Here is a 13253-nt window from a genome sequence, read left to right on the forward strand (position 1 = left end):
CGAGACCTGTGTGCATTTTCCTACCGTGCAATAACTCTGAAGGGGTAAAACCCGTAGTCACAACTCACATGAGGAGTAGCACAGTAGGTTCACAAAAACTCAGGAAGGGCAACTTTCAGCTGTTTCCCATCACGCAATGCTGAGAAAATTGCATTCTCAAAAGTTTCATTGAATCTCTCGATAGCTCCATCGGCCTGGGGATTGTATACGGTAACACAGGTATGCTTAGTGTTTTTCCTGTGGCAGAAGTCCTCAAAGTAACCAGCCTTCGGCCCCAACGGCATGCAGCAGAAGTCCTTTTTTCTGCTGACCAGAAAACCTGTTCCTCTCATCTTCGACAGCAAGCAAGTAATTTGCAAACATTGATTTCCAAAACTTCCATTGGAATGTAGGTTTTCTGGGGGAATTTAGGAAAGGTGCTGGAAGAGGTACAGAGAAAGCCATGACGACGAATAGTAATGCTCCAAGGAAGATTCAGCAACAGTTCTGTATGTAACATAGTACTCTTTAGTGTATGTAGGAGGACAGGCAAGTCTGTAGGGTCTCGCTAGCCAGTGGTGATCAGTTCTGGAGTGTACCCTCCCAAAAAACTAGTTCTTCAATCTCGAGTTATTACCATGGATACAGATGGGCCTACTCTATCCCTATTGCTACTTGTTCAAATGTAAATGTCCAAGGTATTTTGTGAAGGGGAAGCTCTGACGATTATTTGAGGAAAATACCAGTTTCTTCTGTGCACTTGCGCGGTGAGCAGGCCCCGCGTGCTATTTATGACTCAACAGGATGTTGACATAGACTGGTTCCTGTGAGATTGCACTTGTTTTCAAGGTCATGAAGGTATAATTTCGAGGGCAAAAAACTCAAAGTCAAACAAAAGCCGCAGCGACAGCCTAATCTATAAAAGATTGCAATAGTTGTCATTTGGCTTTCTCAAGGTGATGAGTAGATGTGTATGAAAATTTGTTTTCACCATCCTTGTTAATCTTGAAATTACATTACAAGGCATAAAGGTGAAATTTTTCAAATTTGTGTTGACATACAGGGTGTTTCATTCATTGTGCTGCATCAGTCTATGCATGACTGTATGTCGAGATGACATTGAAACTTGGCCAGATGTATTCTACAAGTGACAAGCTATTCAGAAAGGTATAGGTTTGGGTGAGAGTGAGATACTGCCAGGTCTACAGCCACTGGAACAGGGGTATGCATGAAATGACGTCGGGTCCTTTTTGGAGGCAGGTAGGCCTGGCCTCCGCACCGGCGAGTGAGACCTAGGACGTAAAGTCAACCTAGGAATGAGGTTGAAAACAGTACTTTCAGCACAGCGGCGGGAACAGTAGGAAATGTCTACAAAGAGCTTGGGACAGTTTAAAAAACACATGGTCAAACATTTTTCACTTCATTCGTCATTTACAACACTTTCCAAGCATTGGAAAAGTGCCGGATGGAGATCATTGGAGATTTTTTGTGAGTTCATATACATTACAGTTACATGCATTCTTGTCGCCAAAATATGTCGTATCTTGTAGTAGAAAAACTCAATAAAGACATATGTAACAAATAACGACGTATTGTGATGGCTTCATCTTTCGAACCCCCTTGGTTACATCCCGTAACCGACACAACAGACAATATGTAGTCGTGCAGATAGATAGGATTAGTCTTCAATGAGATTCTTTCTTCTGTTTCTTAGGTACCATGGGCAAGCGCCTTGCCTCAATCAATGTGGACAATGTTGAAGATAATCGTCGTCATTATCGCCAGTTGCTCTTCTCTGCCGACAAGAGTGTTTCCGACGGAATCAGTGGTGTAATCTTGTTCCATGAAACATTTTATCAGAAGGCTGATGATGGTACACCTTTCATCAAGGTTCTCCAAGACAAGGGCATGATTCCCGGAATCAAGGTTGATAAGGGTGTTGTTCCATTGGCACACACCACCAACGACGAATGCACAACCCAAGGTAAGATTTTTAACTCTTTGGGGGGGCATTTTACTTAAAGCTACTTGAAATGTCCGCATTTTTTGGTCAGAAGAAGAAAACTGAAACGGTCTCTGCAAGGACCTGAGAAATGTTCATCTGGAAAACTGGAATTTCAACTCAAAATTGCACGGGAACTTCCTGTAGAACATAACATGTATACAAGCCATACACGAAACAATAGCTTGGTGGAATGACGTCATTCACGGGGAAACGTTAAAAAAGCGGCAGGGCGCTGGAAACGGAACGAAATCCTGTATCCCCCACTGAAACTACCTACATTTTAATATTCGCATTGTCAAGGACCAACACGTCATATGAACATGTCATTGGTGTCAGAAGAATTTTCTGTTGTCTGCGAGTGAGAGTAGACAGCTGAAATGTACATGAATCTACTCGTAGTTGCTCCCCTAAGCTGGCTCATTGTTTATGCAAGGGTTGTAAAACTGAATAAAAAGTTTTCTTTTGGTAGAATTGCAGGTCACCAACAAGGCATTTTAATTTGCCTCTGTAAATTTGAGCCCTATACTGTGTTACACGCAATGAACTGCTCAAAGGTATGTCTGATGCATAAGTACTTTTGGTATTGTAGGCTTGGATGGTTTGTCTGAACGTTGTGCCCAATACAAGAAGGACGGTGCCCAGTTTGCGAAGTGGAGATGCGTCTTGAAGATCAGCCAGCACACACCATCTTCTCTCGCCATGATAGAGAATGCTAATGTTTTGGCACGCTATGCAAGCATTTGCCAAGCTGTAAGTATGACATGTAGTAAGAGTGTATGTTTCTGAAACCTCGCTTGGGCTACTAATGCTTTCATTCAAACTTATACCGTGGCAACTTGTGACCCATCACAGTAAAACCAGGCACATGTTGTTCATCTCTGCTGTTGTAAGCCTTTTGAATAGCATTAAATGACAATAATGTAATGAGTCTTTTAGTGCAATTCCGTGACACTAGTTCTCGCTAAAAGCACTTTTGGATATCATATTATTACCCCATTACGTCATTTATGTATTGAATCTGAGCTCATCAATTCCTTCAATTATCTTCTGGTGTCCTTCAGGCTCATCTTCTGTGCGACATCCTCTTTGCTGAGACGGGGCACAATTTAAATTTAGATTTTTCCTTGTCTGTTTAAAGATTACTAAATGGCTGTTTCCATAAACTTTTAAAATGTTGCTGGGATATCGCCATTTTCTCATTTGGTTCAGTTTTTCCAGTTCATTGGCTCACCATAGGGGAGTCTATACAACATCGCAGTGTCCGTCATCCATCATCGTTGTCTGTATCTTTTTTCAAAAACGGTGGCATGTTTCTTAACTGCTAGGGCTATGAACTTGAACATAACCCCCCAGGTCAGACCTCTGAGACAAGACCACCATTGATTTTTTTTAGCCTTTTAGCAGATAAATTGTCAATGTTTGACCGCGTCGCATCAAATACTGCGTGGGGTAGTGAATCTGAAATTTTGATATGATATTCCGGATAGTCGTGCAAGTAATGGTGAAATGTAAACTGGTAGTTGACCATGGACATTTTTTGCTTATCGACAAATTGGAGAGACGTTGATATTTGCACTCTTTTCAGCCAACTGGCAGAAAATTCTCAAAAAATGCCCCTATTGCCAGATTAGCAACATCACGATAAATTTTTTCATCAAATAATTTTTTTAATATCTGCAGACTTGCCACACCAAATATCTTTCGAATACCTCTCCAAATATGCACTTGACAGTTAAAACCGGTTTATGCCTGTTTCGCCTATTCCTGTTTCGCCTACAAAATTCCTGTTTCGCCTATTCCTGTTCCGCCTATTCCTGTTTCGCCTATTCCTGTTTCGCCTATTCCTGTTTCGCCTATTCCTGTTTCGCCTATTTCCTGTTTCGCCTATTTCCTGTTTCGCCTATTCCTGTTTCGCCTACTTCCTGTTTCGCCTACTTCCTGTTTCGCCTACTTTCCAGTACCCCTACAATAAATCGACTCTCCCACGGGGAACCTTAGGGATGCATGTCCATTTTATGGGGAAAATGTGAGGGGACAATTGGATGATGTTAACCATGTGATGACAATTTGACTAATTAAAATAAATGCAATCAACTTTGTTAACAAACCATGCCATGACCGTTTTGAAAGAGTCACCTTGAAAGCGGGGACAGTCCGGGACTTATTTGACCATAGGACCATACTGACACACAGTAAAAACTTTCTTACTATTTTATTTCTTGCCTTTTAAAATAAGCTAAAACATAAGCCATTGTAAGCTATGTATAATTTTCCAAAGTTATTCCGATTAGTACTGAAATAACTGACATGTCGCTATATCCATTATTTCAGACTTTATTCTTAATGTTAGCCTTTAACACTATAGTAAGGGACGGTTCATATTCCTACGTCTGTGGGGAGGTTAGTAATACATTTGAATAGGCGAAACAGGAATACACCTTAAAAACATACTTGCGTCTAATTGATAGGTCTTGATCCTGCAACCTATGAATATTCCAAGGCTTGAAATAGATTTTTTCATGTCCTATGGCAGTTTTGCTTCTTGGGGTGTCCATTTGTATTGCACTTTTGGGAATTGAGGAGCAATTTTTGCCAACCCATAGACAAGACTTTTCTAAAGTCCCTGCCATGTGCTTCTTCCGGGGCAATAACAAAGTCACATGGGGGAAATGGGACAGGACCATTGGCTGAACCAGTCTGGTCACTAATGTTATCGATGGTTATTGCCCTGGAAAAGCACATGGCAGGGACTTTCAAAACTTGTCTAAATATCAATGAAGAAACAAAGGCATTATGTCATATAATACGATCGTTTGAATTATTTCATTTGCTTTGTGTAGAACACAACAATATATAAAGTTTATAGAAGATGATGAAACAAAAACAAAACGAAAACACTGGTCCTGGTCAACTTGACCAATATTTCACCTAAAGATTAACAAAGCCTGGTTAAGGACACAGTTGGTAGTACACCAAGGTAACTGATAACAGGGCTAATAAGACTAGTATTACACAATGACATGGAGCTGCAGAAGAAAGACCAAAATAGATTGGAGAAACTGCTTGGAGTGGAGAGGGAGTGTGTCTAAAGATGTACTAGTAGATGATGATTATAAAATAATCTAATCTTCAGCATCAATGATTTTCTTCCCATCTGAGCGCCTGGCGGTACAGAAGAACACCTTAACAGTTTCTGAAGGATCAAAATGTGATGGGGAGGGACCTTCCTTCTTAATTCTGATCAGAGCTTCCAAACTGTCTGACCCCAAGCTGCTTCTCCAGTCGGTTTTGGTCTTGTTCATTGCACTGAAACACCTTTCCACAATTCCATTTGACATTGGGATTGTGCGCAGGATTTTTGGCTCACCGTAGGGGAGTCTATACGATACCGCAGTGTCCGTCGTCGTCGTATCCTAGTTCAAAAACAGTGGCACGTTTTTTAACCGCTAGGCCTATGAACTTAAAACTTTGTACACATGACCCCCTAGGTCAGATGACCCGTGACACTAAATTTCTGTCCGATCTGATTCTCTACTTGGCCACCAGGGGGCCAAATGTGGATATCTAAAAAGTGTGATATCTCGCTTATTAGTGACTTGTTTTCGATAAAACTTTTGTGGTAGGTACTCATAGCAAGGATACATCATATATCTTACGGGTTTTTAATTTGATCTACTTTTCAAGGTCGCAGAGGTCAAATGGGGTGAATTGGCCGTTTGAGTGTAACTATGGCACGTTTCTCAACCACCAAAGCTATGAGCTTGAAACTTGGTACATATAACCCCCTAGATCAGATAACCTCTGGTGCTGAATTTCAGCCTGATCTGATTCTTGACTTTGCCACCAGGGGGCCAGAACAGAAAAAGTAAGAAGTGCAATAGCCTGCTTATTAGCAAATTGTTTTTGATGAAATTTTTATCGCAGGGACCCCTAGCAAGGTTACCTCAGATGTTGCACGATTTTTCGGATTTGACCTACTTTTTAAGGTCGCAGAGGTCAAATGGCGTAAATTTGCCGTTTGAGTGTAACTATGGCACGTTTCTCAACCGCAACAGTTATGAACTTGAAACTTTGAACAAATGACCCCCTAGGTCAGTTGACCTTTTACACTGAATTTTGGTTCGGTCTGATTATTGACTTGGCCACCAGGGGGCCCTAACTCAAAACTCAAAAAGTGTGATTTCTCGCTTATTACTGATTTGTTTTTGATAAAAGTTTCATGGTAGGTACTCCCAGCAAGGATACATCACATATCTTACGGGTTTTTGATTGACCCACCTTTCAAGTTCACAGAGGTCAAAGTTGAAAACTTTACCGTTCTTGGTACGTTTTGTCGTTGTTCAATGTAAAGAGTTTTAATTTTGTGTAATGATGCATCTAAGAAGCCACTATTTGTATGCCAAGTTTCAGCCAGATCGGAATTCAAATATGGCCGAAACTGCATGTTTTGTGGGTTTTTCCTCGTATTGTGGCAATCCAAAGGTCATGAGTTCAAACCCCGGTCAAGGACAGCCAAAAATATTTTTATTTTTCATCTTTTCCTTTTTTCTTTTCTGAGTTCTATCTTACATTTTCTTCATTTTTTGATTTATTTGGTGCCATAGATTTAATTAGGCGGCCATCTTGGAAATCGTTTTTTGCCGATTGCTGTAGTGTAACGAGTGATGAAATTGTTATGGTCAGGTGGATGTGTCTACATCAAATATCACCCTGGTTTGTTATTTGACCTACCTGTCAGGGTCACTGAGGTCTAAGTTAAAAATATATTCACCATTGTCATGGAGTGGCACGTTTCTTCACTATCATTTTCACCTAGACTCTACAAGCTTGGAACCACAAGTCTCGGATTCACCACTTGGCCAGGGCCGGCTCTGAACTGGTCACAGATGCATGTATAAATTATGAGAGGCCTACATACTGTAGCACTTTCTGTAACTGTCTACTAAAAATACTTACGGTGAGCACAATGGCCCCTGGCCGTTTCATTATCAAGTGATTCAATCTTGAGAAGTTGATATCTAGCATTATGTGGAGACGCTGCCATATTTCTGCTGGTTTGCCAACTAGCTGCTTCATGTCTTTTGGACACAAGACATTAAAATTCACCCGAATCCAACAAGAGGCAGAGCATAATGTTGAACTCCCCATCAGGTTCTTGTTCCAATTGAGCATGAGGATCTCCAGTAGCTGTGTCCGTTCGCTCAACATCAGCCTGCTCTTTTTTCAGAGTCTCCTCCAAACCAATTGGTGCTAGAACCTGAAACAGGAGGAGCCTTGCCATCTGCATCAATGTGGAATAATAGCAGTTTGAAAAAATGCCTGAGAGCAGCTTCAATCCTGTCGTTTCCAAAATGTGGGCATTTTTAATGTTTTTAGTACAATGCAGGGTTTGTAAATGACACAAATTCACAACCAGTGCAATAAAAGTTTGGAAGATCATCCATAATTGTGAAATTAGCAAGTGACTCGAAATTAGGGACCCCTCGAAAATAGGTACCACTGCCATATGTACAATACAGCTTTGGACATGTGCAAGCATCGTGCATGCATAAACTTCCACACCTCCAACCACACCCCCACTTAGGACCAATCGGATGAACGAATAGGATATGCTAATTGACGTGATTGATGACGTCGGCACTCAATAATAAATGCCAGGGCCGGTATCGGCACCTGAACTGATAATGATGGCGAGCGCGAGTTTGTATATAATGGCTACAACTTAAAAAGTAGCGGAAATCAGCGAATGAATATAAGCAGATAATATACATTCCTAGACGGGTGTCGAGAATCTGTCTGTTGCCTAGTTTTGGCGCAGGATATTCGATTTCTACGGCTTTTTACCCCTCAGCCCAAATGGGCTAGAGGGGTATTGTCGTCGCGTGCGCCGTCCGTCCGGGCGGGCGGGCGGGTGTCTGCTACTTGGTTTCCGTTGATTTCTAGGAGAACGGCTTTGACAAGCAATTCAATTTTTGGTATGTACATTGGGGGTGACGAGAGGAAGGATCCTTTTGAAAATGGGCTTGTTCCAATTATCAATATGGCCACCAGGGCGGCGTGTTTGAAATTGGTTTCCGTCAATTTCGAGGAGAACCGTTTGTCCGATCAAATTTATTTTCGGTATGTACATTGGGGGTGACTAAAGGAAGGTTTGTCCGATCAAATTTATTTTCGGTATGTACATTGGGGGTGACTAGAGGAAGGTTCCTTTCGAAAACCGGCTCGTTCTGATTCTCAATATGGTCACCAGGGCGGTGTGCTTGAAATCGGTTTCCGTCAATTTCGAGGAGAACCGTTCATCCGATCAAATTCATTTTTAGCTCAGCTGACTAAGTCAGCCGAGCTTGTCAGATAAGTTGTTCAGTGGCGTTCGTCTGTCCATCCATCCATCCATCCATCCATCCGTCCGTCTGTTAAACCCATGGTGCACATTTTGTAACCGTAAGACCTAGAGACTTCAATTTTGCATTTCTGGATACTTCTGGTCAAACTCTACTTTCAAAACAAAATTTGTCGCCATTCGACCTACTTCCTGCGAGCGAGAGTGCATGAAGGAAACTGGCCTATATCGGCCTAGGAGCAGCAGAATTAGTCGAAATATGCTCTAATATTAAGATAAAATTCTTGAAAATCTATTTTATTGAGAAAAAGTTCAAAATTTTAACAGAAAAGGGCGCTACTTGCCTTTTAATTATTTCTGCCGATTCAAATTCCCGCCCGATGACGTCAGCCATCAATGAAGTCTCCTATTTGCCAGTTCTCAAAACATGGCAGCTACACAACAAAAGCAGTAGCTCCAGGAATAAATCACTGTTCACTTCAGCTTCGTAATCGATTGTACCCCCACTTTATTGTGTTTTGTGTGGTGTTCCTATTCAATCGACGATGTAAGGCCTTATTATGTTGGTTTTAATTGAGAAGGTGCATTATAAGTGGCGTACGAAATACCGAAGCGGAGACAAAATGGCGGCATGTTGTTTACGCCATGTGCAATAATCTTGGAGCTCAATGACACTCAAGTACCCAATTTTCTGCTTAAAAAGTAGTCTGGTAGGCGATATTATCACTAGTTCGTTTCAGTGGTAGTCATAAGGTCTTTAGGGACTAAATTCAGAAATTAGTTCTTGAAAATTTGGCCACATTTCTGTGAAAACGATATCGGAAGTGCATGCTCTGTTCGCGATGACATCGCCGATGTATTTTGAAGTGGAGAATTCCCACAGTATGTGCAGTAAATCGGCATGATTCTGTTCGCCTATTATGTTTTAGTTCTACGATTCTTTCATGAGTAAAAAGTAGACATTCTAAGCAATACAATAATGTCACTCCCATAAAAATACATTGCATACTGTACAATACCAAATGGCACATTTTAAAAAGCGCTCATTGGACAACGTAGGGAATCACCAGAAATGACGTCATCGCTGGTCGAAATAGAAAACTACGGTGGCGCAGTAGAGCACAAGAAAAGGTTTAGCATTAACTTCGTCATGCAAGCTTCAGCAACAAAACGATTTCTCATGAATGATTTATTTGATCATCATCAGCTTGTTTCCCCTGATAGATAAAAAAATGATTTACAATTTCCATCAAAGTTTTCTATTTTGTGTATAGTCACATGTTATTTAACTGGCAAGGAGCCAAGCAGTTTTGAATATTCGTGGGAAAATACTTCGTACTTGTAAACGAGGCTATGACAATGAGTATCCTCATTCATGGCATAAACTAACTTCATGTTTCGGTAAATATTTTCATACGATGATTTCACCCGAATTATGGTCAGTATTGAGGAATGAACAGTGGCATAATAATGTCAACCAAAAACATTGGTACCGTAGTGAACGCAAAAGGATATCAAATACCATGGAGCATGCCATTTTCATGCATAATGAACTAAACACCGGGAAGATATTAATGATATTAACTCAGCTGAGCGCCAGGCCCTTGGGCCTCTTGTTGGTATGTACATTGAGGGTGACTAGAGCAAGGTTCCTTTGGAAAACGGGCTCGTTCCAAATATCAATATGGCCACTAGGGCGGCGTACTTGAAATCGGTTTCCGTCAATTTCGAGGAGAACCGTTCGTCCGATCAAATTCATTTTTGGTATGTACGTTGGGGTGACTAGAGGAAAGTTCCTTTCGAAAACCGGCTCGTTCTGATTCTCAATATGGTCACCAGGGCAACGTGCTTGAAATCGGTTTCCGTCTATTTCGAGGAGAATGGTTTGGAGGATGGAATCAATTTCTGTGGGTGTAGACCTAATGCAGTTTTGTAAGGGAAAGGTTCCTTTCGAAAATCGGCGCGATTCGAAATTCAATATGGCCGCCACGCTCACATCCTCAAAATAGGTTTCCACAATTTTTATTTCCATATGCAAACTGGCCACTCCACTAAGCCAACTTTACCATTATCTCACCTTCAACCTTAATAGGCTGAGGGGTTATGCTCGCTTTGCGATGCTATTTTTTATGCTGCTCAGATAGCGTATGTTTCCTCACGTTATCTCGCTTCAGGGCGGGGTGATTCCTTTCACGAAATTACCGCTGTAATTCCGCAAAGTTGACAAAGTCTGCTTGTTTTTTCTGCACAGCTGGCAAAATAGTACCTTAACCTTTCCGTTTATTGGTGTTTCATACCGAATCCACCTTCGTTTCGGGTCTTAATTCAGAGGCCCAACCCACGATAGTAGATTCTTTTATTCCGCTAGCGCTAGACGCCATTTTGACCGTATAAATGCAACCTCGTCTCTCCGCGCTCTTGTTCCAGGATATCGGTATGCGTTGGGTACGCACAGTGAGGTAGGAAATGGTGCACGGGAATCAAGGTTGATCAGCTTTCATTAGGGGCCGTCTCGATGGTGAAATTCAATCGAGGAAGTAAAAAACATTGAATCGCGAATTTGTAACTGGGCTGGATGGCTTGTATCGCGGATTTGGATTTTTTCATCGCAAAGTGCTATGCGATACTGCTTATTTCAAGCCTTGTATTCAAAGGTGGTCTTGTCTCCTCTGATAATGAATTTCGGTCCGATTTGATTCTTGACCTGGCCTTTGATTCTTAACTTGGCCACCAGGTGGGCCAGAAGTGGATCATTTTCGATAAAATTTGTATGGTAGGTTTTCCTAGCAAGGGTCATCACAATCCCCATATCATGTGGGTTTTTGATTTGACTGAATTTTCAAGGTCACTGAGGTCAAATGGCCTGGCTGAATTGTTCGTTTGAGTGTAACTATGGGACATTTCTTATCCGATAAAGCTATGAACTTGACATTTGGTACACATGACTCCCTACGTCATATAATCTCTGACACTGAATTTCGGTCTGATCTGATTGAGTGATTCTCAACTTGGCCACCAGGGGCAAAACTAACAGAGGTAAAAAGTGCAATATCTCGCTTCATAGTGACTTGTTTTCAATGATATTATTATGGTAGGTACTCCGAGCAAGGAAACATCACATATCCTACGGGATTTAGATTTGACCTAATTTTCAAGGTCACAGAGGTCAAATGGCATAAATTGTCGATTTGAGTGTAACTACATGTATGCCATGTTTCTTAACCGCTAAAGGCTGAAGCTCTGAACTTGAAATTTGGTACACATGACTCCTTACGTCATGTTACCTCGGACAGAATTACGATCTGATTTGATTCTCAATTTGATCACCAGGAGGCCAAAACTAGAAACGTGAATTATCTTGCTCATTAGTGACTCCAGGCAACGTTACATCACATGTCATACTGACTTTGGATTTGTTAGTTTGGAGGACTTTCAAATCTGCAAGAGTTAACAAAATCTCCTCAGCAGTTACCCTTCTTTATAGAAGATTGGTTTCCCCTCAAACATAGAACTAACCTCTCTTGTGACCCAAGTCCCAAACAATAAACATTTTGCAAAACTTGTTGTGCCTATAATAACCTAGTGGTCATTTAAAGCTCATGCCACAATATGCACAAAAGTTTTGAGGAAACCCGGATGTCAAAGTATTCCAAATTCAAGTTCTCTTCTGTTATGTTTTCGTTCTGAATTTCATTTTCAGAATGGCTTAGTGCCCATTGTTGAGCCTGAAGTCCTCCCAGATGGTGATCATGACCTTGAGATGGCACAGAGAGTAACAGAAGAGGTTCTCTCCTACCAGTACAAGGCTCTTGCTGATCACCATGTCTACCTAGAGGGAACCCTACTCAAACCAAACATGGTTACAGCTGGGCATAGCTGCTCCAAGAAGTACACCCCTGAACAGGTTGCACAGGCAACAGTTACTGCATTATTGAGGACAGTGCCAGGTGCTGTTCCTGGTAAGCATGGCTTGAACTTTAGTCATTTATTAACCCTTTTACTGCAGAAGACTTATGAAGCGGTCATTAAAACATGATCCCCACCCCAGTCAGGCAATCAACACAATTAAAAGACCGAGAACTATTTCTGAGGGTTGTGATTCGACATTTGTTAGTCTCAGGACTCGGTCGAATCGACCGGAATTCGTAGCATTCCCTAGGACTTGATGCTCAGGGTCCATATTCATAAAAGTTCTTAACTTAAAGTGCCATAAAACCCTAAGTGGTCAACTTTACATAGATCACAACTCAATGCAGTTTGATGTTGAATTGCTATCGATGTTTGTTTTCATAATATAATGGAAATGGGACTGAAACTCAAGAAAATCTGAGTAATTTATCAAAGAAGCCGATATTCTTGTGTCTTAGAATTAAATTTTCTCCTGAAAATCGAGATAATAATGAATGTATTACCAATGTACTGTTTCGATTGCTTCCATCATGCTCTCTGGATCTGAGATGTAACTGTTATACTCCTTATTTTCAGGAATCACATTCCTGTCGGGTGGCCAGTCGGAGGTGGATGCAACTGTCCATCTTGATGCTATAAATAGATATGCTCAGAAGCAGAGATGCCAGCCCTGGTCATTGACCTTCTCCTATGGCCGTGCTCTCCAAGCTAGTGTGCTCCAGGCCTGGAAAGGAAAGACAGAATTGGTCAAGGCTGGCCAGGAACAACTGGCATACAGAGCAAAGGTAAGAAAATGGTTTTCAGCTGGAAGGGTTCAAAATCCTTTGGAATTCTTGTATTCCTAACTGTGAAGTCCATATCTCACTTATTCTTAAATTCCTGTAGATTGTCATGTATCATTTTTAGCTTGCCTCCAGAGCATCTGTCGTCCGTATCCTCATCGCCGGCATGGTCCGTTAGCAAGGCACTTTTTGTAACTACTGGTGCTATCTACTTGGTTCATATTATGACTCCAGCTCT

At 41.4% G+C, this 13253-nt stretch overlaps 1 protein-coding gene across 1 annotated transcript in view; it reads left to right on the plus strand.

Moving 5' to 3' along the window:
- The window catches only part of LOC135482675 (fructose-bisphosphate aldolase A-like), a 32478-nt gene that overhangs the window by 14993 nt on the left and 4232 nt on the right, over positions 1 to 13253 (plus strand). The window contains exons 3-6 of the mRNA XM_064762925.1: positions 1694 to 1963; positions 2574 to 2734; positions 12025 to 12283; positions 12810 to 13018. Of these exons, the coding sequence (XP_064618995.1) occupies positions 1694 to 1963; positions 2574 to 2734; positions 12025 to 12283; positions 12810 to 13018 (899 nt within the window). The remainder of the gene's footprint in view (positions 1 to 1693; positions 1964 to 2573; positions 2735 to 12024; positions 12284 to 12809; positions 13019 to 13253) is intronic.

The sequence above is a fragment of the Lineus longissimus genome, chromosome 2 (genome assembly GCF_910592395.1).
Source record: "Lineus longissimus chromosome 2, tnLinLong1.2, whole genome shotgun sequence".
Lineage (NCBI taxonomy): Eukaryota > Metazoa > Nemertea > Pilidiophora > Heteronemertea > Lineidae > Lineus > Lineus longissimus.